This window comes from Felis catus, chromosome F1 (genome assembly GCF_018350175.1).
Source record: "Felis catus isolate Fca126 chromosome F1, F.catus_Fca126_mat1.0, whole genome shotgun sequence".
NCBI classification, from domain to species: Eukaryota; Metazoa; Chordata; class Mammalia; order Carnivora; family Felidae; genus Felis; species Felis catus.
The window spans coordinates 40761816-40784899 of NC_058384.1; the positions used below are offsets into that span (position 1 = coordinate 40761816).

General features: G+C 49.6%; 1 protein-coding gene across 5 annotated transcripts in view; it reads left to right on the plus strand.

The window, feature by feature from the left end:
- Positions 1–23084, plus strand: part of LGR6 (leucine rich repeat containing G protein-coupled receptor 6) — a 121221-nt gene that overhangs the window by 65425 nt on the left and 32712 nt on the right. For all 5 annotated transcript variants that reach the window (XM_023247376.2, XM_011290944.4, XM_023247375.2 and 2 more), the window contains 2 exons: positions 11026–11241; positions 16363–16434. In XM_023247376.2, the coding sequence (XP_023103144.2) occupies positions 11026–11241; positions 16363–16434 (288 nt within the window). The remainder of the gene's footprint in view (positions 1–11025; positions 11242–16362; positions 16435–23084) is intronic.

A 23084-nucleotide genomic window follows, 5' to 3' on the forward strand; every position in this document is an offset into this window, starting at 1 on the left:
AAGAACCAGCACATTTCCTTCCCAACTACCTTTCCCATCTTATCCAAGCCCTTGCTCCTGGCACACACAGCTAGTTCACATGTTGTACTTTGGTCAGCACCTTGGCACACACTCCTTTCTGTGCTCAAGATGCCTGTTCCCTTGTCCACTTGGTGGAAATTCAGTTATTCCTCAAGGCCCAGTACAAATGTACCTCTTCTGGGAAACCTGTCCTACCTTCCCTTCCTTGGGTGAATAACTCACACCCTTCTATTTGTTCCCCCAACTCTTGGTGCACACCACACACAGATTCTCTCTCTCTCTCTCTCTCTCTCTCTCTCTCTCTCTCTCACACACACACACACACACACACACTGCATCACCATTGGTTGTTTATTTATTCATCTTCATTACTAGACTGTAAGATCCTTCAGTCAGGCATTCATGCCTGTATCCCTAATGTCTTGCATTGAGCCTGACTAATTTCTTTTTTTTTTTTTTAATGTTTATTTATTTTGAGAGAGAGAGACAGAGAGAGAGAGAGAGAGCTAGCAGGGGCAGGGCAGGGAGAGAGGGAGACACAGAATCTGAAGCAGGCTCCAGGCTCTGAGCTATCAGCACAGAGCCTGACGTGGGGCTTGAGCTCACGAACCACGAGATCATGACCTGAGTCAAAGTCAGACGCTCAACAGACTGAGCCACCCAGGCTCCCTGAGCCTGATTAATTTCTTAAGGCTGTGTTGTCCACTATGGTAGCCACTGAGCACATGTGTCAATTAAAATTAAGTAGATTTTAAAATGCAGTTGCTCAGCCACATCAGCCATATTTAAACTGTTCAATAGCCACGTGTGCCTAGTGGCTACCATTTTGGAAATTGTAGATATTGAACTTTTCTCTCATGTCAGAAAGCTCTGTTAGACAGTGTTGTCTTAGAAAGTTACAGCACCCAAGTTGGAGGAATCATGGGTCTGGGGAGTTCTTAGCTGCCCAGACTACATATATGTCAGTGCCTTGCACAGAGAAGGTGTGTGAAGGAAATCTCCTACAGGTGGGTCTGGCGTTCAATCACTTGGGTTTGAAGCTTGGTTGCTATTCTAGTGTAGACACACTGCCAACACCTTTTCTGACTATAGCCCCAAGTTATCAGCTGTCTAAGAGCATCTGCTGGACTATTCTCCTTAGCTAAGAGATTTCTTTTTGTTTGTTTTTTAACTTTTAATTTATTTTTTTAAAATTTACATCCAAATTAGTTAGCATATAGTGAAACAATGATTTCAGGAGTAGATTCCTTAGTGCCCCTTACCCATTTAGCCCATCCCCCCCCTCCAGTAACCCTCTGTTTGTTCTCCATATTTATGAGTCTCTTCTGTTTTGTCCCCCTCCCTGTTTTTATATTATTTTTGTTTCCCTTCCCTTATGTTCATCTGTTTTGTCTCTTAAAGTCCTCATGTGAGTGAAGTCATATGATTTTTGTCTTTCTCTGACTGACTAATTTCCCTTAGCATAATACCATCCAGTTCCATCCATGTAGCTGCAATGGCAAGATTTCATTCTTTTTGATTGCTGAGTAATACTCCGTTGTATATATATACCACATCTTCTTTATCCGTTCATCCATCAATGGACATTTGGGCTCTTTCCATACTTTGGCTATTGTTGATAGTGCCGGTATAAACACTGGGGTGCATGTGTCCCTTCATAACAGTACACCTGTGCCCCTTGGATAAATACCTAGTAGTGCAATTGCTGGGTCATAGAGTAGTTCTACTTTTAGTTTTCTGAGGAACCTCAATACTGCTTTCCAGAGTGGCTGCACCAGCTTGCATTTCCAAAGAGATTTCTTTTCATGGAATGGAAAGGGCCTTTCAGGACAAGCACTGACATCTTGCCAAGGGGAAGGCTCATCAATAAACCTGGACTGAGTGGTGTCTACTTCAAGGTGAAGAGCTTTGGCTCAAGGATTGTCTAGGTTCTCTCTTCCCTCCCCTGACCTTTACCATCCTAGACAGGAATAAAAGTTGTTAGCTGAAGCAAAGGGTGGACTTGCCTAGCATTCACTTCCTGCAGCCCCCGTGAGCTAGGGGATCAGGATGATGGGGCAGCCTGAGGTACCCCAGGACATGAGCAGCATTGGAAAGACTTCTAGAATTATGTGGCTGACCCTGGGCCCCTCTGTTCTATGCAGCTGAAGGATATGAGGCATTTACATCAGAGTTCCTGGCCTGACAGTCTTGGAAAACTCAGTTTGCTTTCCCTTGGTGCCTCACACCCCTCTTGTCTGTACCTTTTCTGATTTCCTGGGGCCTGTGCCCCAAGAGCCTTACTTTTTCATAAGGAGAACTTGGAATTCTGCACCAGAGACAGACTCCCAACTCTCTCCCTGCCCTCTGCCTTCACCCATCCCTCCCAATCCAATCCCAACATGGGAGCCTCAGTGATCTTCCTAAAATGCCAATTTAACCTGTGACCCACTATAATCTGCCCCTTTGCAGCTTTCATTGTCTTATCTCTGGACCCTTCTCACTCATGTGTACACCATTGACTGTTCACCAGACACCCTTCCTGCCTCTGTGGTTTTGCCCTTTCTGCTCCTTTGGACTTGCATCCCCTTTTCTAATACTGCCTCTTCGGAAAACTCCTCCTCCCTTGGGAGCCAGCTCAAATGCCACCTTCTCCGTGAGGTCTTCTGGATTTCTCACAGACAGAAAGAGTGGGACCCAGCTTCCTGAGCATTTTCTATACACTTGACTGAAGTATGTATAGCTGTGGGTTTAAAGCCACAGGCTTTGGAGTCAAACAAATGGCTTCACCTCCATGAGCCTCCTTTTCTGCATGTAAGACGCAGGTATTAAGATTCCTACTCCATCGGAATGGGGTAGAGATTCAATATGAAAATATATGTAAGATGCCAAACACAGCTGGCAATCAGCTAACTCTCAATAAATGTTAGCTAAAGAGTTTATATTGTTTTTATTAAATAATAAATAGTCTGAGAGCTTCTCTGGAGAGGGACTATGTGTTATACTATTTGAATCCCAGAACTGAGAACAATACTGGCCTAACAGTAGGTATTCAGTGAATGTTTAGTGGATTTAATCCAATCCACCGGATTGAATTTTTTAATCCTTTTTGATTGAACTAAATCCAATCCGACTGAATTCAAGACCAAAGGAATGACAGTGATTGAGTTGAGACTAATGTAATGAGGGGGCATTTCAGGCAACCCCATGGGTAGTGGGGAAATATTTGGGGGTAGCAGAGACCTTACAGGGTCCCTCATGGAACCACAAAGGGCCTTCACAGGAGGCAGGCTGTGGTCTCTACAAAGGGAGCCTGGGAGGATGTCAGTGTGTCTGAAGGTAAAGTCATCTGAGTACTGGGCCCAAGCTGGTTGAGTGTGCCTGGTCCCCAGATGCACGAGCCCTCCCTAAGCAGGGCCAGAGCATTCTATGGGCAGGGAGCACCCCCCATACACACTGTTAGAGCCTCATGGCCCTCCATGCGGAGGCTGGTGGCTGGCACTTGTGGCTGGTGCTGGGGCCTGCTGCCTGTGGAAGGCCCTGGAGCACCTCCTCGCCACTCTGCAGGTGCCAGCCTGCTCTCTGCTGGAACCCTCGCCTTCCCTGGCAGGCTTTCCGTCCGGGCTGTTGGTCCCTCCAGGCAATGAACGGCTCCCACATGGAATATTTTCCCCACAGAATAACCATTTCCATAGTGGCTGCTTTTTGTTCTTTTTTCACTTTCAATATCCTTCCCCTTCTACTCTGCCTGTACTCCACTCCAACCAGAGCCTGAGAGGCTCCCTGCCCCTGTACTGCCCCCTTGTCCTGCTGAAAGTCACCTCTGTGCCTGTATGTGCTGGGGATGGGGACTGGGGCTTTTGAGGTGAAAATCCAGACTGGGTTTTGCTCAGAGCAGCTAGTTGACAACTGGGTGCCAAATAGACAGTCCTTGTCCTCAAGGTACCTCACCGCCAACCTCTTTCTTACCCTCATACTCATAATCAGGAATTGAGAACAGAAGGTCTGGCCCACAGCTTTTGAGGGTTTCTGAGCTCAGGAGCAATACTGGCTTCGTGGGCATGTGGCCTGTGCAATTATTCAGGACTTTGGCTCAAAAGATTTAGTGCTCTGCTGTTGCCATCTTGAAATTCTCTCTCTTTTTAAAAAATGTTTATTTATTTTGAGAGAGGGTAGAGAGAGAAAGAGGGGGAGAGAGAGAATCCCAACCAAGGTCTGGGCTGTCATTACAGAGCCGGACATGGGGCTCCATCTCATGAACCATGAGACCAGGACCTGAGCCAAAATCAAGAGTTGGATGTTCAACCTACTGAACCACCCAGGCGCCCCGCCATCTTGAAATTCTTAATCATTTTTGAATAAGGGTTTTCCATTCTCATTTTGTGTCTATCTCTGTAAATCACAAGCCCATCCTACTGGGGAAGGCCTGCATTGTGAACAGCTTCAAGCAGAGAAGCAAGTAGCTAGGTAGGAGTGAGAGTTGGGGCAGAGAAGCACCACCAAACTCAGTGAGCCAGTCACAGGATGAAAGGTGTCTCTGAACTTCTGAAATGGTACCTTGGCCCTCCTTTCCTTCTCTGCAAAAACCTGATGGGCTGACAAAGGAAAGGGATACTCCAGAGCCTAAGATGGGCTGTGGATACTTTCTTAGGATGGGGGACCACATCACGGAAGGGCCCTAGAAACACAGATTCTGTCTAGATAGATGAGAAAAAATAGTCTTCCCTGAATGTCCCCAGCCTTGTGGAGCCCACTTCAAGCCCATCTATCTTCATGGATCCTGGTTTCTAGATTCTCTTTGCTCCTAAGGATCTTGTCCTATAATCACCATGGCCTCTCATATCACATGGCTCCAGCGTGGAGAAAGGACTCAAGTCACACATGACCTGAGTGTAATAGAACAGAAAGACCCTTGCTTTCTTCTCCCTGCTGGCCTCTTGATCCTCCCCTGGGACATGCTGACCTTTAGATTCAAAGCCAGCCTGTGTTCAGGGAGCAGGTACTGTGTGACAGGCCCTGAGCTTGGAACTTCACATTCATGATCCCTTTTAAATGAATACCTGGTGACATCTGTGGATCAGCTGGTGGTCCACTAGGAGCCCTGAATCTGTCCCTCTAGTCTTGTATTTGACTAAGATCTGGTAGGAAATAAGATGGATTAAAGAAGGAAATTCCAGAAAGAAACCATTAGGTCAATCTAACGCCCTATGGGCTGTATGGAACTTTGGTTTCCAGATATAAATATGCTTCCTGCAGCTGAGAGAGGTGTGTGTCTTTCTGTCATCCTATCCTTTTAGGGAAGCCAGGCTGATGGAAAGAAGTAGAAAGAAGCCCTGAGTTTGAGTCCCAGCCCTGCTACTCCCTTTGGGCATTTCTCTTTATCTCTCTGGGCTTCAGGTTCCTTATATAAAATGAGTGAGGCTGCCAGGGTCCTTTAGGCTGATATAATGTGGTTCTGAGTTTACACTATTGTCCTTCTGGGTCACTGTCAGTGAGCAACTTCTTGCTGTCTAACCCAAATATCTTCTGCTGCTACTTGCTTCCTGTTAGGTCTTTATCTCCTTTTAGTCCAACAGGACCAGGCCCCCAAGTCGCCAGCTCTCTGGAATGTCCGATGGCCAGGTGACTTTCAGACCACCTGCTCCTTGGGACTTGGACTTGGAGGGAAGGGCCCCCAACCTTCACTTAAGCTTTTCCTGCCCCCTTGCCTGCCTCAGCCTCAGCTCTGGGTCGGGGGAGTGTGATAAGCCCTAGAAAGGTTAAATTGTTTCTGCAGAGCCCCAGCAAGCCCAAACTGGCCTGTGAGGTCCCAGCGAATCTGCCCTACTGCCGCAGGTAAGAATTATAGTCAGGAATCAGTCAAGCAGGCTAGGCCCACGTGGGAGAAAGAGAAGGGCTGTTGGGGGTTGTTGATTTTATTCCAGAGCTTAATTGGTATAATTGCTCCTTTCTTCCTGCCAAACCAGAGTCCGTCTGGATTGGCCCTCCCACCTGCGGATGGGGAACAGCTCAAAAAGGTCCATTAGTCCCAAATGGAGAATTCTGCTGGTTGCTTACAGGTTCCTTTGTCTCCCACCCAGATGCACGGGAGCCTGGCCCACTTGCCCTAGAGGGACCTCAGGACAGCCTGAACCCTGACTCAGGGGGGTCAGGCAGCTTCCTCAGACAGCACCCATCCTGCCAGATCTGAATTTATGTTTAGGGTGAGCTGGAAGTCCAGGCACATCACTCAGGCCAAGGCAGGCTTGGGCTGGGATGTGGACCCAGCGTAGCGTTGCTGGATTTAGCAAATAAAAAGACATGTTGACCATTTAAATTTGGATTTCTGATAAATAACAAATAACTTTCAGGATAAGTGTGTCTCATGTAATATGTGGGTTGGAGCCCAGGTAAACCTGAATTTCAGATACAGGGAGAGACTGGAAGGGACTTCTTGGGGGCTCCCCAAAGTTCAGAGGTCCCTGAGGGAGGGAGGGTATGTCCCATAAGAGGAGAAGGAGGAAAATAGAAACCAGTACTGCTCCATTTTCTTCCCTGCTGCCTCCCCAACTCCACTCCGGGCTCCTCAGGAAGCCCACCTCAAAGGGGGTGCTCTGTCCACACCGCCAGACCCACCAGGAGGATCCATAATTGGATCCATAATTGCCAGATTCCCAGTTTCTCCCCTGGGTCCCCAGGGCCCCTGTGGATAGCCTCCTTGTTAGAAGGAAAGGTAATTCTGGGTAGCAGGCCTCTAATGGGGCGTTTTGTCTGCATTTAACCTCAGTCTCTGAGATGAGCAGGTAGTCAACCTATATAGCTGAAGAAAGCAACCCAAAAGTGTTAAGAGAGGGGTTTTGTGACTAGATCTGATGGCTAAGCTCACACTTCCTTCCTGCTCACCAGAGCCCCTGGGTTAGAGTCGCCACATAAAATAGGAATATTGCATGGGACTTACTAATTTTAAAAAGTTATTCCTTGTGGGTGTGCTTCGGTGACTCAGTTAAGCATCTGACTCTCAGTTTCGGCTCAGGTCATGATCTCACTATTTCGTGAGTTCAAGCCCCGTGTTGGGGAGAGAAAATCTGCTTGGGACTCTCCCTCTCTCTCTCTCTCTCTCTCTCCCTCTCTCTCTACTTCTCTCCTGTTCACATTGTCTCTGTCTCCCTCAAAATAAATAAATAAACATTAAAAAAAATTTTTTTAAGTTATTCCTGTGTATCTGAAATTCGGGTTTACCTGGGCTCCAACCCACATATTGCATGGGACATACTTTTCCTCAAAATTATGTGTTATTTGTCTGAAATCCAAATTTAAGTGGGCAACATGTCTTTTTATTTGCTAAATCCAACAACGCTATGCTGGGTCCACATCCCAGCCCAAGCCTACCTTGGCCTGAGCGACGTGCCTGGATTCCGCTCACCCTAAACACGAATTCAGATCTGACTGATTTCTTCCACGTGTTCATCCCACCTTCTTCATTTGTCAGTTTGCTTGATTTCCCTCTCTGGCACGTCCCTGTCCCCAGGTATCAGGAGCAGGGTTTCAGGCACCTTCCTTCTAACATGCTCCACCACCCCGCTCCAAGAGATCTACAAGCCCAGCTGGGAGAGGCATTCTCTTCAATAGAGCAGAAAGGGGCCCCGGGGGTTCATCCAGCCCAGCCCTTTCCTGGGGAAGTATTATCCTGAGCCAGGCTTGTGCTTGGCCCAGCCTGGTAGAAGTGACCCCTCTTGGACCCTCCTGCCTCTGGGTTGCACAAAATGCAGGAGGTGGAGTAATCAGGGCCATAGGTTACATGTGAAAATGTGCACATGTGCATGCATGGGCACACGTGTGTACTCACACATATGCATATGCATGAGAGGTAGCTTCCAAATGCCGCCAAAGCCACAGGGTAAGAAACGGTTTCCCCCCTGCCCTGCCCCAGCGCCACTTTCTGTCTGCCCCATAGCACCTTCCCTGTGTCCATATACCCGGGGCCATTGTCTACCAGGGGCTCGGTCATGGCCTCTGCCCTGATTCTCAGGCTTTGTCAAATAGAGCAGCAGGTTCCCGCCCTCCTCATGCCCCCGGTACCAGCATCACACAGCGGTGAGGCACATGGCTTTCGGCACCAGACAACCTGGGTTGGAACCCCAGCTCTGTGGCTCACTAGCTAAGGGACCCTGGGTGGCTTCATCTCTCTGTAAAATGGGGCTAATCAGACCTACGTCATGGAATTGCTACAAGAGCACAGATCACACACTTGCACCTGGCGTATGACAAGGTCTCAGTAAGCAGAAGCATCGGTTGCTATTGGTGTCACACTTGTCACTATAGGATTGCTCCCAGCCCAAGGCTTTAGAGAGAGAGGGAGCACCCCCACCTTGGGGATTCAGGCCTCCTGGGTCTGTTCTACCCTTTAGGTAAGCAGTTTCAGAGAGCAGGACGCAGGCCTGTCTGACAAGCCATGCCCTAGCTGTCCTGGTCCCCTATATCCAGTGGGTTGTTGGGCCTTATTGATTTGACTTCCTAAGGATGTCTGAAATCTGTGCCCACTTCCCCCATCCACATTGGCCCTGTGTTGTCCTGCTTTGAGGCCTTCACTCATGATACCCCGCTTTCTACCTCTCCTTGTCTGAATCTTATCTTTTCTTAAGGCTCTCTCAAAGGTCACTCTGCCTGTGTAGTTCTAAGATTCAGGGCTTGGCTGTCTGTCTGTGGTCTCTGAGAAAGCTGGGGCCAAGATGCTGCCCTCACTGAGAGGAAGTAAGTAGGGCAGTGGCATTCTGACGGGGTGCTAAGAAGACCCCTGGAATTGCTGGATGACTTTGTTGTGACAGGGAGCCTGCCAGGCCAGCAGCGTACTCTCCCGAGTCAGGAGCAACAGGGGTCACCATCAGGAGAGGACACTTTTTGGGACTGAATACCAGAGGGGCAAAATTTACTTCTCAAGCTTTATGGGTATGGCTATCCCTTTCTGGACCAGGAGGTTGTGTAAAGCAACTATCTCTTTGCCTGTCTTCCGGCCTCCAATATGGCCCTTCTCCTATACCAACAAGGTCAACAGAGGAATCTCTCTGAAACAGAAATCTGGCTGTTCTTCCTTCGCTTTAAACCCTTCAGTGGCTCCCTGTTTCCCTGAACATAGCATTGCTCACAGGGCCCAGCAACCTCTGGCTCCGCCCCCCCGGCTAGCTCCACCTTACACTTTTCTCTCCTGTTTCCCCTCTCTCCCCTCCTGCGGCCCTACCTGACCACTTTCAGTCTCCTACAACGCTGCACCCTCAATTTCCCATATGTCTTTGCTCTGCTTGGAATTCTTTTCCCCATCTCCTCCCCTGACCGGTTCCTCCTTGGCCACCAGGTCTGCATGTAAACATCACTTTGTCCGGGAGGCTCTTCCTGAGGCCCACACACCTGTGCTTCCCCCGTATCACTGCACTCTGAATATGGGTGACTTTCCCACTGGATCGTAAGCTACATAAGGAAGCACAGGGACACTGTCTTCTCGGCAGCTGATACTTATCCAATGTCTCCTAAACCTGTCTGTGCAAAGAAGCATCTAGGGTGTTCTTTAGAAACAGATTCCTAGGCCCCACCCCAGACCTTCTGAACTAGACTACCCTGGGGAGGGGCTTGGGAGTCTGTATTTTCATAAGCTTCCAGTCAGACCATTAAGGGTATGGTGACCACCATTGGTATGACTATATCTGGAGTGACATGCCTTGCCAGCAGAGGGCACCTACTGAAAGGTTTTTGGTCCCATCAGGTGAGGTTTCATGTGGGTGGGAGGTCTTTCCTAATCACAGCTTTCAAGGACTATCTCAGTCAGTTTGCTTTTCCATCTAAGGTTCCAGCATTGACCTGTCCACCATTCCCCTTGATGGTAAGCCAGGGAGTGTCTCCAAGTGGCGCTTAAGATGTTTGGCAAGAAGAGCACTGGTGAAATGGCTTAGGGAAGAGATAGAAGCACTTCTGGACCTTCCTCTGCACACCCTGAACTCCCAGTCACATCAATGGTCCTTTAGGTTCAGGATTAGGGAGTCTTAGCGCCTTTGTGGACAAAGGCTGGGTTTCAGTGACTTAGGTGCCATATACCGTGTGGGAGAACCATGCCTCAAGACAAAGCCTCCCTTCAAGATAGAAAAGTCTAGGAGTAGACCAATGGTCACAGGCCAGCTTGTCTGGTCCCCATGGGACCAACCACTCAGGGTGATCTGATTTCAGCCCAAGAGACCAGGAGGCAGAAGACAGTAGCATATTGATAAAGGACATCACAGATGGGATACACCTGTAAAAAGCTAAGATGAGCTTGCCTTGCTGGGCTGAACTTCTAGATCTTTTAGAATTTACATTAGAAGTCCTCATGAAACCTAGGAATCTCTGGTTTTGCACAGACAGGATCACCACCATCTATTTACCTGTTCTGAAAAGTAGCATATCAAGGACTTCAACTGTATTATATAGGGACCTCCCATAGGTAATCACCTGAGAAAGAAGCCCCAGGACCTTATCAGGAGCTTCATCTAACCACTGAGTCCTTGAAGAGACAAGGAGAAAATGATACTAGGGTTGGGTGACAGGGAGTGGCAAGTGTCTTTGGGGAGGCATTTTCTTTGCTTAGGTCCAGAGGGAGAAAATTTCCCTCTGCAAATGTTGGGAGCATCCCCACTCTATGACCTTGAACCGGACAGGGTTGGGAAGAAGAGTGGCACACCCAAAGCAGGGGAGCTAGGCCGTCAATTTAAAAGCCTGAGGGTATGAGGGAAATATTGGTTATCCACAGATGGGCTATGGGTTCAACATTGGGTCTGAGAGGAAGAGTTGGTATCATAAATAGGAACATATGGCATAAAGAATCAAGAATTCTGGGTTGGAATGGAGGCAAAATATGGGAGCTTGAACAGGTGGGGTATAGGATAAGTGGTGGCCAAGTCGCAGCTTTAGTCCTAGGGTACTTCAAAGGCCTGTTGGGGTCCTGGCTGGCCCAGCTCGGCCCAGTCCCAAACCTTGGTCTGTGTCTTGCCCTGGATTGATCTTCTCCATCCTCTCTTCCACCAGGCGCCTAGATGCCAACCTCATCTCCCTGGTCCCGGAAAGGAGCTTTGAAGGGCTGTCCTCCCTCCGCCACCTGTGGCTGGACGACAACGCACTCACCGAGATCCCTGTCAGGGCCCTCAACAACCTCCCTGCCCTACAGGCCATGACCCTGGCCCTCAACCGCATCAGCCACATCCCTGACTACGCCTTCCAGAACCTCACCAGCCTTGTGGTGCTGTGAGTGCTGCTCTGCCTCCCACTCTGGGGTGGTGGGGGGGAGGGGTCCTGCTGGGGGCTGCATGTTTACTCCAGAGTTGGGTTGGAAGCCTGGATTGCTTTGCTCTTCTCTACATGTTACTGAACCGTCTGGCCTCAGTTTCTCCTTTATAAAATGAGGATGATCATCCCCTGTTGACCCCATGGGGATTATCGTGAGGCCAAATGACAGTAGAGCTCAAATGACAGTAGAGAGTAGAAGTGCTCTTACACCATCATCAGAAAGCAGAAATTAACCTATTTGTTTCTCACTACGCAAATATAATAACTATACCAAGCTAATTGGACTACAAGTCAAGAATCTCTTAAATGATTTCTACCATATTCAACAATCAGATGGTGCAGTCTGTGATGCTTTGGCACAAGGATAGGATAAATTCATCTCAGTTCCCAGGCCTGGAGAACCAGAGAAATGCCATCACTTGTAATTAGACACCAACACCCCATCAGGGTAATTACCTGGGAGATAGTATCCCTGGCAGGAATTGGGGACTGGGGTTACCTCTGCCTCCCCAGTGAGAACTTTGGAGTGCAAATTAGTTCCCAGCTAATTGCTATGAGTGATTGGTAAGTTCATAGGGTAATTACTAAGGGTTTGGAGGTCATGTGTAATTGCTTTGGGTTACACACTAATTGCTAGGGAACATATGTGTTAGTGACGCTGCTAAAATGGCAACCTTGACTCCCCTACTCTTGAAAATCTGGTGTGATTTTCCAAATCAGAGAATAGTTGATGCTTAGATCCATTTGAAAGGTGAAAAATCAGGCACCAATTTGTTTGTCTAATTCTCTGTCCTGGGAGACTAGAGAACCAAGATGAATATCCTCATGGATCATGTTTTTCTATCAGGATGGCCATTCCATCTCTCCTTCTGGAAGTCACTGAGGGTATTTACACAAGGCAAACAGAACAAGGTGACTGATTCTAGTTTTGGTGACATCCCTGTGACACCCTGAGGGAATGGGGTCAGATGTCTGCAAGAGACAAGACTGGGAAAATGAAGATCACATGATGGGTCCCAGACAAATGAACAGCAGCAGGCATTTTCAGAACTCCTATGTGGACACTGACGATTCTAAGAAGTATGAGAACAGCTGCTGCCCTCCAGGGAGGGGTTGACACTCTAGTTGAAACAGCAGAATAAATGTGGAAAAAGACAGCTAATGATGTAATGCATGCCAAGATAGCTGATGATAGATACAGGTCCATGCAAAGTAGGAATACTGGGGCGGTAAAGCAAATGTAGAGGGTAAGAGGGAAGGCTTCAGGGGGAAGGTGGGTGGGTCCTGGACCTGGAAAGATGATGAAGAATGAGATGGTGAAGACAATGACATTGTTCCAAGCAGTGTCGTGAAGACACTGAGGGGAAGTTGGGGTGTTTGGTGGCCGGCGAACAGGCCAGTCTGGTGGGAGCAGAGGATCCTCATGTAGAGTGTTGGAGAAAAGGCTGGAAAGGTGGGTTGAGGGACTCACAGTGTCAGAGCAGGAGGTTTGCCTTTTGTCCATCACTGGGGAAGGAGAGCTTGAAGGTTTTCAGGCAAAGATGAGAAGGAGGTATTTTAGGAAGACTGATTCAAAGGGATGGGAACGGGGAGACAGTTAGGAAGCTCTCGTTTATCAACCAAAGTCTAGTTTAAGGAGGTGGCAGAAGGAACAGAAGGGAAGACACGACGGAGGGATGTTTTGAAGGAAGAATCAATCTGATTTAGAGATTTTCAGAGGGTACAAGACCAGGAGGAAGGGAAATCAGAAATGACTCGTAAGTCTGGTTGGGAACCGGGGAATTGGAACAGTTGGCCTGCTGCAGATCCAGGAGGGGTGAGGGCCCCGCTGGGCAAAAGGAAGGACAAGAGACTAAAGAAAGAAAACCTACTGGGGCAGGAGCAAAGCTGAAGGACAGCTGGTCCCTCTGCGTGAGACAGGGCCAGAAGCGTTACCCCTTTGTCCTGCCTCCAACTCACCTGAGAGGGGAAAGGAGGCTGGAGAAAGCTATCCAGGGACTATGGGATGAGCTACAGAAAGACCCAGGAGGTAGATAAGGAAGACCGTGTGATAGGAAGTAAGAAAGTTTGGTTAAACCCAAGTGGTGCCCAAGGGTCTGGCTGGAGGTGTCAGTAGATAAGTGGGGTGGAAGAGGAGGGGCTTCTCTTCAACCTGAACCCAGGGCTTGTATCAGGCTGCTCTGATATGCATGCAGCTCCTTCCTATCACCCCTCTAGCACTGACAAGACCCCGGGAAAATGCTTAATCGGGTGGTGTCAGTGGTACAAATCTTGTCTCTTCATTTGAACCATAAGCCCCAACAGTCTGCCCCAGCCTGGGCTGCTGGAGGTGTCCAGGATGTCCGGGCTGAATGAATGATTTGGGACAGGAAGTTGGAACCCTGGAGCCAGATATTTAGGAAGCTGAGATGGTGTAGACCAGAGATGCTGGGGGAAGTGGAAGGGCCTGGAAAATGGAGACCAGAGCTCAGCAGGAGGCAGAAGAAATGATAAGAGTTTGGTGACAGTCAGGATACAGGCATGGAGGAAACGGAGACAATGAAAACCCCTTGGAAAGGGGCGATAGTGTATTCCCAGGATGCAAAGAGCTGTGTTTTCCCTATCAAATCAGAAACTCCATATGGGAGGGGTCTGTCTCCCCTTGGAACCTGGTGGTGCAGGTGGACAAGGATGGGGAAGGCATACAGGACCCATGACTCTCTCGACTGCCATCTCTATCCATCTATGTTGGATGGGGTTTTCTTGTTTTGAACAACACCTTGCAGGCCTGAGGGATTTCTTCCCCTTTTAAGTGATTTCCTTTTTCTGCCTGGAAAGGCTTTTTAATTCTTTAACTTTGGTAAATTAATTCGAATATGTCACAGTGTAGAATGCTCTGCCTCTGATTTTCCCGAGACAATGGATGCTTCTGAGCTGCAGATTCCCTGCTTTCTCCACTTTAGAGAATGTTTCTTCTGTATTATATGTTTGAATATATCTCCCATCTCATTTGGGATTCTCTCCCTCTGAGATTCTCTCCCTCTGAGACATCCATTACCCCTGTGGTTGAATCACCTTTATGTCTCCTACATCTTTCCGTTACGGTTTTAGCCTTTTTGTCTCATTCAGCCACCATTCGCCATGGTTATCTCAAGTTTTTTCTCTGACACCCACTCAATTTTCAGCAGTGTTTACCCTGTTCCTTGGCTCAAATCTCTTGGCTAATTTTTTTTTTAATAATGTAGTTTGGGTCCCCAGCTTGTTTTTGTCGTCCACGATGCCATTTCTCTTTCATTTTTTTTTTAATTTTTTTTTCAACGTTTATTTATTTTTGGGACAGAGAGAGACAGAGCATGAACAGGGGAGGGGCAGAGAGAGAGGGAGACACAGAATCGGAAGCAGGCTCCAGGCTCTGAGCCATCAGCCCAGAGCCCGACGCGGGGCTCGAACTCACGGACCGCGAGATCGTGACCTGGCTGAAGTCGGACGCTTAACCGACTGCGCCACCCAGGCGCCCCTCTCTTTCATTTTTAAAATTTCGCCTTTGAAATATTATTTTGGGAGATTGTTTTGTAGCAGGAGGCCACTGTGGTAAATTTCCTTCTGCCCTCCTCCATTAGTTATATTTTTTTCCTGGGCTTGGAACTTTACCTGCTTTTGGGTGCTCTCTTCTTCCCGCCCCCGGTCTCCCTGGTACATCCATAATTGCCATGTGAATCCTTTGTTCTGGCCTCTGCCTAGAAAGCTGTCAAGTTGTTCTCAGTCTGTCATCTTTGGGCCCCATAGGTTCTCCCCTCCAAGCTAAAGTTTGTGGGCTAGTATTGTGGGTAGAGGAGGTTCCGTCCGCTTTTCTGTAGTAGAAGCAGGGGGAGTGTGCTCTGAAGGGGGAGCCCAGTCTTTGTCAGACAGCCTGGGCTCTGCTCTGTCTGCAGAGTCAGAGTGTATTAACTGTGTGAGTTCACTCCCTCCACCCAAGAATCCCCTTGGGCTTCAAGTCATTTCCTCCATTCAGTGAGTAGCCTGGAGCCTTTATTTTACTCCCCTGTTTCACCTGTTTCCTCTGGAAGCCAGAAGTAGGGAGGGGAAAAGAACATTATTTAGATTGGGGGGTTTTAAGGGAAATTCTCAGGATTTTGTTTTCTTGCCAATTCAGTTCCTGAAGAAAGGGGGAGATTATTAGGAGTTCCAGAGTTTTCCTTGGTCCCCAGTTTGTGCAGTTGATTTGCATTAACTTATGTCTCTGTCTTTGCTTTGTTGCTACTTATATATTTGGGCTGGAGGCAGGGGTCTCTTTGCTATTTTTGCTTCTTTCATTAGGAATTAGGAGAAGAACATTCTGTCACTTATTTTCAATTCGCTATTTACCTTGAAAGTGTCTTCCAAATGGATCTTTTACATCTCGGCAACCTGTGTGCACTCTGGCCAAGCCCTTCACCATCCTGCGCAGACACACGTGCTCATCTCTACCTCCCCACCTTTGTCCCCCTGTTAACTCTGCCTGGAATGTCCTTCCCTCTGCCTGTCCAGATCACCTATCCTTCAAGGCCCTGCTCTGGATCACCACCTCTGTAAAGCCTTCCCTGACTCCTCTGGTCTCACCAGTCTCCCATCTCTGAGCCTGTCTACAGCCCTCTCCAGCTATAACAGAAAGCTTAGCCTTTAATTATATGTTGTCTGCAGTGGTTTGCTCTTGGCTCCCATAAGCACGTCTGGCTACTGAGTCAGGCAGGCTGGGTCCCGGGGAGCAGGACCGTAGAAGAAGCCTCAGACTGGAGCCCTCCTGACATCAGGCCTCTCTCCAAGAGCTTAGTGGGAGCCTGCCTCAGCCTTGGCCTTGGGCACTCCTCTTGCATTTTCCTTCAATAGGCAGTTAAAACCGTGTAGCCCACGGTTAATCCAGCCTTGGAGATCGTAACTTCGGAAGTCAGTCTTGGCCAATCATTTTGCCCCTGGAGATAAAGGGCTGGACCACTGGGGTCACTCTGTCCATGCTTCTGCCTCCACTTTGCTGCTTAAGCCACCGTCTGCTCTCCACCCCCACCCCACCCCCCGCCCGATGCTGTGGGCGCCCATTCTGACGTGCCTTTCCTTCCCACACAGGCATCTTCATAACAACCGCATCCAGCATCTGGGGACCCACAGCTTCGAGGGGCTGCTCAATCTGGAGACGCTGTGAGTGCCCAGGCTGTGGTAGGCCTCTGTCCTGGTGAGGAAGGCCCGGAGGCCCGCAGGAGGGAGGGGAGGCTGGCGGAGGGAGAAGCCAGCGGGACTGGGGTGCTGGGGCCTGGCTCCAGGCCTGGTCACCCACGTGCCCCTCCCTGGCATTTTCCGTAGGATGTCACACAGAATGCATTCCTTCCTCCTGCAGGTGGGTGGGAATGTGCCCTCCGGGAGTTCAGGGTGGCCCGCGGAGGGGGAATCCAGGATCTCTGCCCGCAGAGACCATCGAAATAGTGAACACTTTAGATAGATAGGAGAGCCAGAAGAATGAGGATATCGAGCCTGGGGAATGGAAGGCTTGGGGGTGGGGCTGGGGCTGATTTGATGGCAGTTTTGACATCTGTTTAAGGGAGGCTGCTGACAGAAGGGAGGGTAATACCATGGAGTCATGCCGGTACGGTTTGCCAGTGGATCTAACTAGCTAAATGATTAATGGGGAGATGGCCCATTCAGCGCTCCGGCCTGACTATAAAAAGCACCCAAGTTGTTGACGCTTAAAAAGCCATATTATTCACACATCATCATCCTGGAATTCGGTTAAGGTCAGAATGCACCCAAACCCTCCCATCATTTCCTCTGGCGTCCCGCCAGCCCCCGCAGAGTGGGCTGAGTGGGCCCCATTTGAGCAAACAACTGGCTGGGCTCTCTAAGTCCGCCGGCCATGCCAGCTGGGGTCCCACAGCTGCCATGAGGGAGCCGGCTGCCACGGTCACCTGGTACAGGCCAGCAGCGCCCAGGAGAGGAGGACCTCCCGGGTCAGGCGTGAGCCACTGAGGTTGGGGCAGGGCTCACAGTGTCAGGGGCATGGCCACAGTGCCTTTGCCTCCCCTTCTCCACCTCCTCCCCCCACCCCCGACACGCAACCGCCTACCCGAGCTCCTGAGGTGAGGGATTTTCAAGAATCCAAAGCAGCCCGGGAGAAAATGCTGGGAGACAAGCTGCGACCTGAGGAAAGCAACAGTTTGGGGAAAACCGTTTGGCACATCCAGCCCAGGAGGCCCGAGCTGTCTGCATTTGTGGTTGCGGAGGGGAAGGGAATGGGGGAGGCCAAGACCAATGCTCCATTTGTCTTTCCTGTGGGCGGGAGACCCAGGAGCCTCGTTGCTCTCTGGGGCTCGGCCTGAAGCACAACCAACGGCAGAGCTGGGTCGAGCTCCCCCTGTGTCCACCCCCCCACCCCCCGCCCCTGCAGCTGACTGAGCGCCCAGGAGTGGCATGTGGGAGGATGCACCCCAGCCTGGGGTCGGGAAAGTTGGAACCTCTCCCTGCCACTGTGCGTGACTTGGGCTCTGTGCTTCTCTTCTCTAGCCTTCAGAGACAGCTGGGCAGTTCAGACTGGACACTCTAGCCTGCTCCATCAACGTACTAGAAAATTGAGGCCCGGGGAAGTGGCGTACCCAGAGTTACTCCCTCACTTAGGGACAGAGCAAGATCTAGAATGTGTTAACTGAGAAAATACCGTGGAACGTTCCTAGTTTAATACTCTGCTATCCTTAATCATCTGTGGGTGCTAGGCATTTGGGGGATCCAGATGTAAGGGAGAGCCATTGTCCTCTTAAGGCCCACACCCTCGTAGCCACCCTCCCTCGGGGGACACGAGAATTTGGGAGGCGGTGTTTGGAGGCTGAGCTACCAGGCATCAGCGGGGCAGGAAGGAGTCCAGTGTTACCTGCCCTGGAGTGTGGGGGCTGTTGGTTCTGCTGGGAAATCCAGTGGGGAGGGGACATGTATACCGGGTGTGGGTTGGCACCTCTAAAAAGCCACCTACAGCAATTTCTTCACTTTTGGGGCACACTGCCTAATTCTTTCTCAATTAGCCACTGGATGGCTGCGCAGGGCATTTGGCTCAGCTCGTACTGGCTTCGTTACAAAGCAATCCTGCCGCTAAGTGCCCACTGTACCTTTCGTCTGGGAAAGTGCTTGGCTCGGTCACACAGAGCCCAGGCTCTGCACCCACTGGACAGATGGGACAGGCGAGGCCAAGAGACAGGAAAAGATTTCCCGGCTTTACACTGTGGAGGCAGAATAGCCTCATTGACGAAGTCTACAGCTCGGAGCATCAGCCAGCCTGGGGAGCCTTGCCAGTCCTGCCAGCTGTGTGACCTTGGTCAAGGCATTTGCCTTCATGAGTCTTCGTTTTCCGATCTGCAATATAATACCACTAATCACACTGATCCTCTGGGGTTGACACGTGGGTTACATGAGATGATGTGTGTAAGTCTCATACAGAGCCTGGGAAACTGTGTTAGGAACCTGCCCCGCACTCCGTTCTCGTCCCCATCCCCTCTTCTGAGGGCCTCAGTCTGAACGACACCCCTTCTCTCCCCACCCCTGAGGGATAAGTTCTTCTTCCAACTTTTGATCTCCAATTAAAAAGGGGGAAAGTGTGTTCTTTATCCTCTATCCCTCCCCCGCCCCAGCATTTGCCGGGGAGCCTGCAGGGGCACCCAGATGGGGAAAGGGGGAGGAGTGGCCGGGAGAATAAAAGGAGAGAGAAAGATAGTCAAACCTTTTAATTGTTGCATAATTAGCACAGTTTGCAGCCTCAGTTATTACTTTGGAGCTTTTCATGTGAGCGTCTTACTGGAAGGGTATTTCTCCCTCGGGCCCTGTAAATCTCTGCCACTTAGACTTCTCTCATCTCCACAGCGGAGGGGAGATCAACCCCCCTCCTCCCCCACACCCCAGCCCAAGCTGTGGTTTGGCTCTGTCTGCTGGCTTCTCTCAGGAGGGAGAGCAGCCCCCGGTCATGCCACCTGGGGAGGAGGGGCCAGGTACAGGCACTTCTCCTCATACCTTCATCATCGTCCCGGACCTTGTCAAGAAACCCCAGCCGGAGGCAGACAGGAAAAACTCTGCCCTGCACCCGCCACCTCCTTTCTGCTCCCGCGGTGAGGGTGTCCCACTGCTGCTGGGAAATTCAGAATCAGAGATGAGCCAGCTCTCTGAACCCTTGAAGTGCTGTTTCTTCGCTTTTCCAGATCAACCAAGTCTGGAGATTTGGGATGAGTTGCCCATGTTTCTACAGTTTGCTTGTAAAAGCAGTGGTAAGCTACTGGCATCCAAACCCCTTGCCCCCTAATACGCTGCCCCACTTAGCACTAACTCCTGTGAGGGCAGCTTGATTACAGGACTTCCCAGGTTGACAAGTAAGAGAAAGCGTGACCAGCAAGAATTCTGAGAAGGTTCTCCCCTGGCGTCCCAGGGACGTGTAACCCGGCCTTCATGCCCTTAGGTCTGTGCCTACAAATTCGTGCTCAGAGGCCACAGGGTGCTATTCAGGTGCTATCAGATCATGATGCTTGAATCCCCAGTTATACCTACCAATAAAATAAAAGGCGGTGGGGGCGGGGGGGGGGGGAAGTCTTGCAAATGCAATTACAACCAAAGGGGACTGCCCCCACTTCCTAGATCTGGGAAATTGATGTCTGCGTCTTAGCTAGAATTCAAAGAAGTGAGGCCTAGAATGGATCTGGGGACAACAGTGCCTCACCTCCCTCATGCCTGGACTATGATATCTGGGCCCTGTTATCACCTCATAAAACACATCAGAGCTATTGGAGTTCATGTACTGGCTGGACCTTTCCCCGTTGGAGGGGGGCCCGGGATCACAGTGGAACAGAAACCTACTGGCTCTAGCTCCCTCTATAAAGCAGGACCAGCATTCAACTGAGGTCTGGGAGGAGAGGAGGCAAAGCAGGAATTTATAGAATTCTGTCTTATAATACAAAATTGTGCATTCCATGTAAAACCTCCTTTGGTGTCACATGCCCCAGAGATGTGCTTCTGCAGAATATTTTTACCTCAATAGCTTCTGTGGCTGCAAAGTGTGCCCCTGTCTCCATGTCATTGAAACCAGCCACACCAACAGATTTTGCTCTAACTTAGTCCTGAGAGTATCCGACCACCTCTCAGTCCTGGGCCCGATGATCTGCCCTCAGCTGGAATGGAAAACCAGGCAGGTTTTCACTGGTGGCTCTTCCAGAGCTCAGGAGGATCCTAGACTAAAAAAAGGGCTGGGCTTGAGTCAGCACAGTGGCATTCAGATGCTGGCTCCTCCAGCAGCATGTGATGTGCCCAAGTCACCTGACCTCTCGAGAGCCTCAGTTTCCACAGCTAGAAAATGGGGGTGATGTTCTACAATTCACACAATGATATTTACAAGGCCTGGAGTACTCTAAGTGTTCAACTTGTGTTGGCTTTCTCTTTCTGTCCTCCCATTTGATGCTGGATAGACAGCAATGGGCCTTTTCCCCCTGCCCAAGTTACTTCAATAACTTTTCTTCTTTCCTTCCCTCTTTTCCTTCCTTCCTTCCTTCCTTCCTTCCTTCCTTCCTTCCTTCATCTCATTCTCTCTCCTCCTCTTCTCCTCCCCTTCTTTTGACAGTGTGTCTTAAGGTGGCAGGCAGAGTGTTGCCCAGAGGTGTCATTCCATAGCCATCCATGGTGTGACTCATCTCCTCTATAGGGTGGCTAGGAATTCCCGGGGAATCAGGGCATGGCTACTATATTAGTTTCCTGTGGCTGCCATAACAAATTACCACAAATTTTGTGGCTTAAGAAAACCTCAGAAATGTATTCTCCCACAGTTCTGGGAGAGGCCAGAAGTCCACAATCAAGGTATTGGCAGCGCTGATTCCTTCTGGAAGTTTGAGGCAGCATCTTTTCCCTGCCTCTCTTACCTTTGGTGGCTGCTGGCTACCCTTGGCATTCCCTGGCTTGTAGATGCGTCACTCCGATCTCTGCCTCGGTCTTCACGTGGTCTTCTCCATGTCTTCTAAGGACACTTGTCATTGGATTTAGGCCCATCCTGTTAATGCAGGATGATCTCACCTCAAGATCCTTAGCTTAATGACATCTGCAAAGGACCTTTTTCCAAATAAGGTCATATTCACAGGTTCCAGGGGTTAGGATGCTGACAGATTTTTGAGGGGCTACAATTCAACCCACTATCGCTACCCACTGGCAGGTTCCCTGGCAAAGTGCTCTTGGGCAAGCAAATGGGTGGAGCAGAGGCTCACATGAATCTTGTCGATTTTCTTGCTAATCTTAAGGCAAGCGCTGATCATCCCACCGATAAGTTCCCACAGTTAAGAGACTCAAAGATATTTTTTTGCAGGCTGTTGGGTCTCATATCTCACTTCTCCTCACCCCCAACCTCCCCCACAACCACTTGTTGAGGAAGACGAGGCAGAAATTGTGTATCCTTGTGTTACACGCGAGGAAATTGAGGCAGAGAGTGGTTGACTTGCTCAAGGTCATCCAATTCGTTAAGAACCAGGACGAGAACCCGAGTTTCTCTGCCTTTGGCCTGGCTTCAGTCCGTCAGACCACACTGCCTCTCCAGGCTAACCCTGTAAGAATTGAGGAACTCTCTCCTCGCCAGTTCTTAATCATCTTACATTTGTGGGTTTATTAGCTGCAAATTTGTGGGGTTTTGTGGCTTATAGAGGAATTTATTGTTCCATATAAAACTTTTTTTCTGGCTTTCCACACAGAACCACTAATGACTTCTCACAGGCAGAAAATCGAGCTGCCCAATGAGTTTGTCTTGTGTTCTAATACCATGGCAAGTTATTAATAGTTCTTCCCGGTACAACATTCCCTTTCCCATCGCCCCGGTGCTTGGGGTAGCCAAGGTCACCATTCTTGTCACTGCTACCCTTTCCTCCTCTGCTGGCAATGGGGCCAAAGCTTCTGCTCTGAACTTCCGCTGCTCTCACAGGCACCCTGGCCAGCCCATCTGCAGTGGAGGGTGATGGGAGGTTAAGGGAGTGGGGTGGGGAGATGGGCACTGATGGAGCCCTGGGGAAACCACTTGGCAGCTGGTTCTCTGGTAGACACCATGGAGAGGAAACGAAGATGTTCAGGTCTGGCCCTTAATATCTGTGGGAAGGAAGAGCTGCTAAGAATCAATAATTACCACTCTCTTTTTCTGTTTCGTTCGATTTTCTCATTTCATAAATATCTATTGAGTTTCTAGTATGTGACAGGCCACCATTATGAACACGAGGGAAACATTTATGAACAAGAAAAATGCAGCTCCTGCTATCACGGAGACTGAAGGGTTCTAGACCAGGAGTCCTGAGTTCTTTTTTTTTTTTTTAAGTTTATTTATTTATTTTGAGAGAGAGAGCACGCACACATGCACAAATGCGTGAGCAGGGGAGGGGCAGAGAGAGAGGGAGAGAGAGAGAATCCCAAGCAGGCTCCACACTGTCAGTGCAGAGCCCCACATGCAGCACGAGATCATGACCTGAGCCAAAATCAAGAGTCAGATGCTCAACCAACTGAGCCACCCAGGCGCCCCTAGATGGACTCCTTTAAAATACAAATTAGGTCATGTTACTCTTCTATTCAAAACCCTCCAGTGGCTCCCCATCATACTCTTGGAAAGAAACCAAAGTTCTATAAAGTTCTGGAAAGAAGCCTACAAGTTCTGCAAGGTGTTGGGTGATGTGACACCTTGCTACCTCTCTGGCCTCACCCCTCCTTCAATCTACTCCAGGCACAGTGGCTTCCTTGGATACACTAGATAGATATGCTCCTGCATCAGGACTTTGTACTGACTGTTTCCTTTGTCTGGAATGTTCTTTCTACAA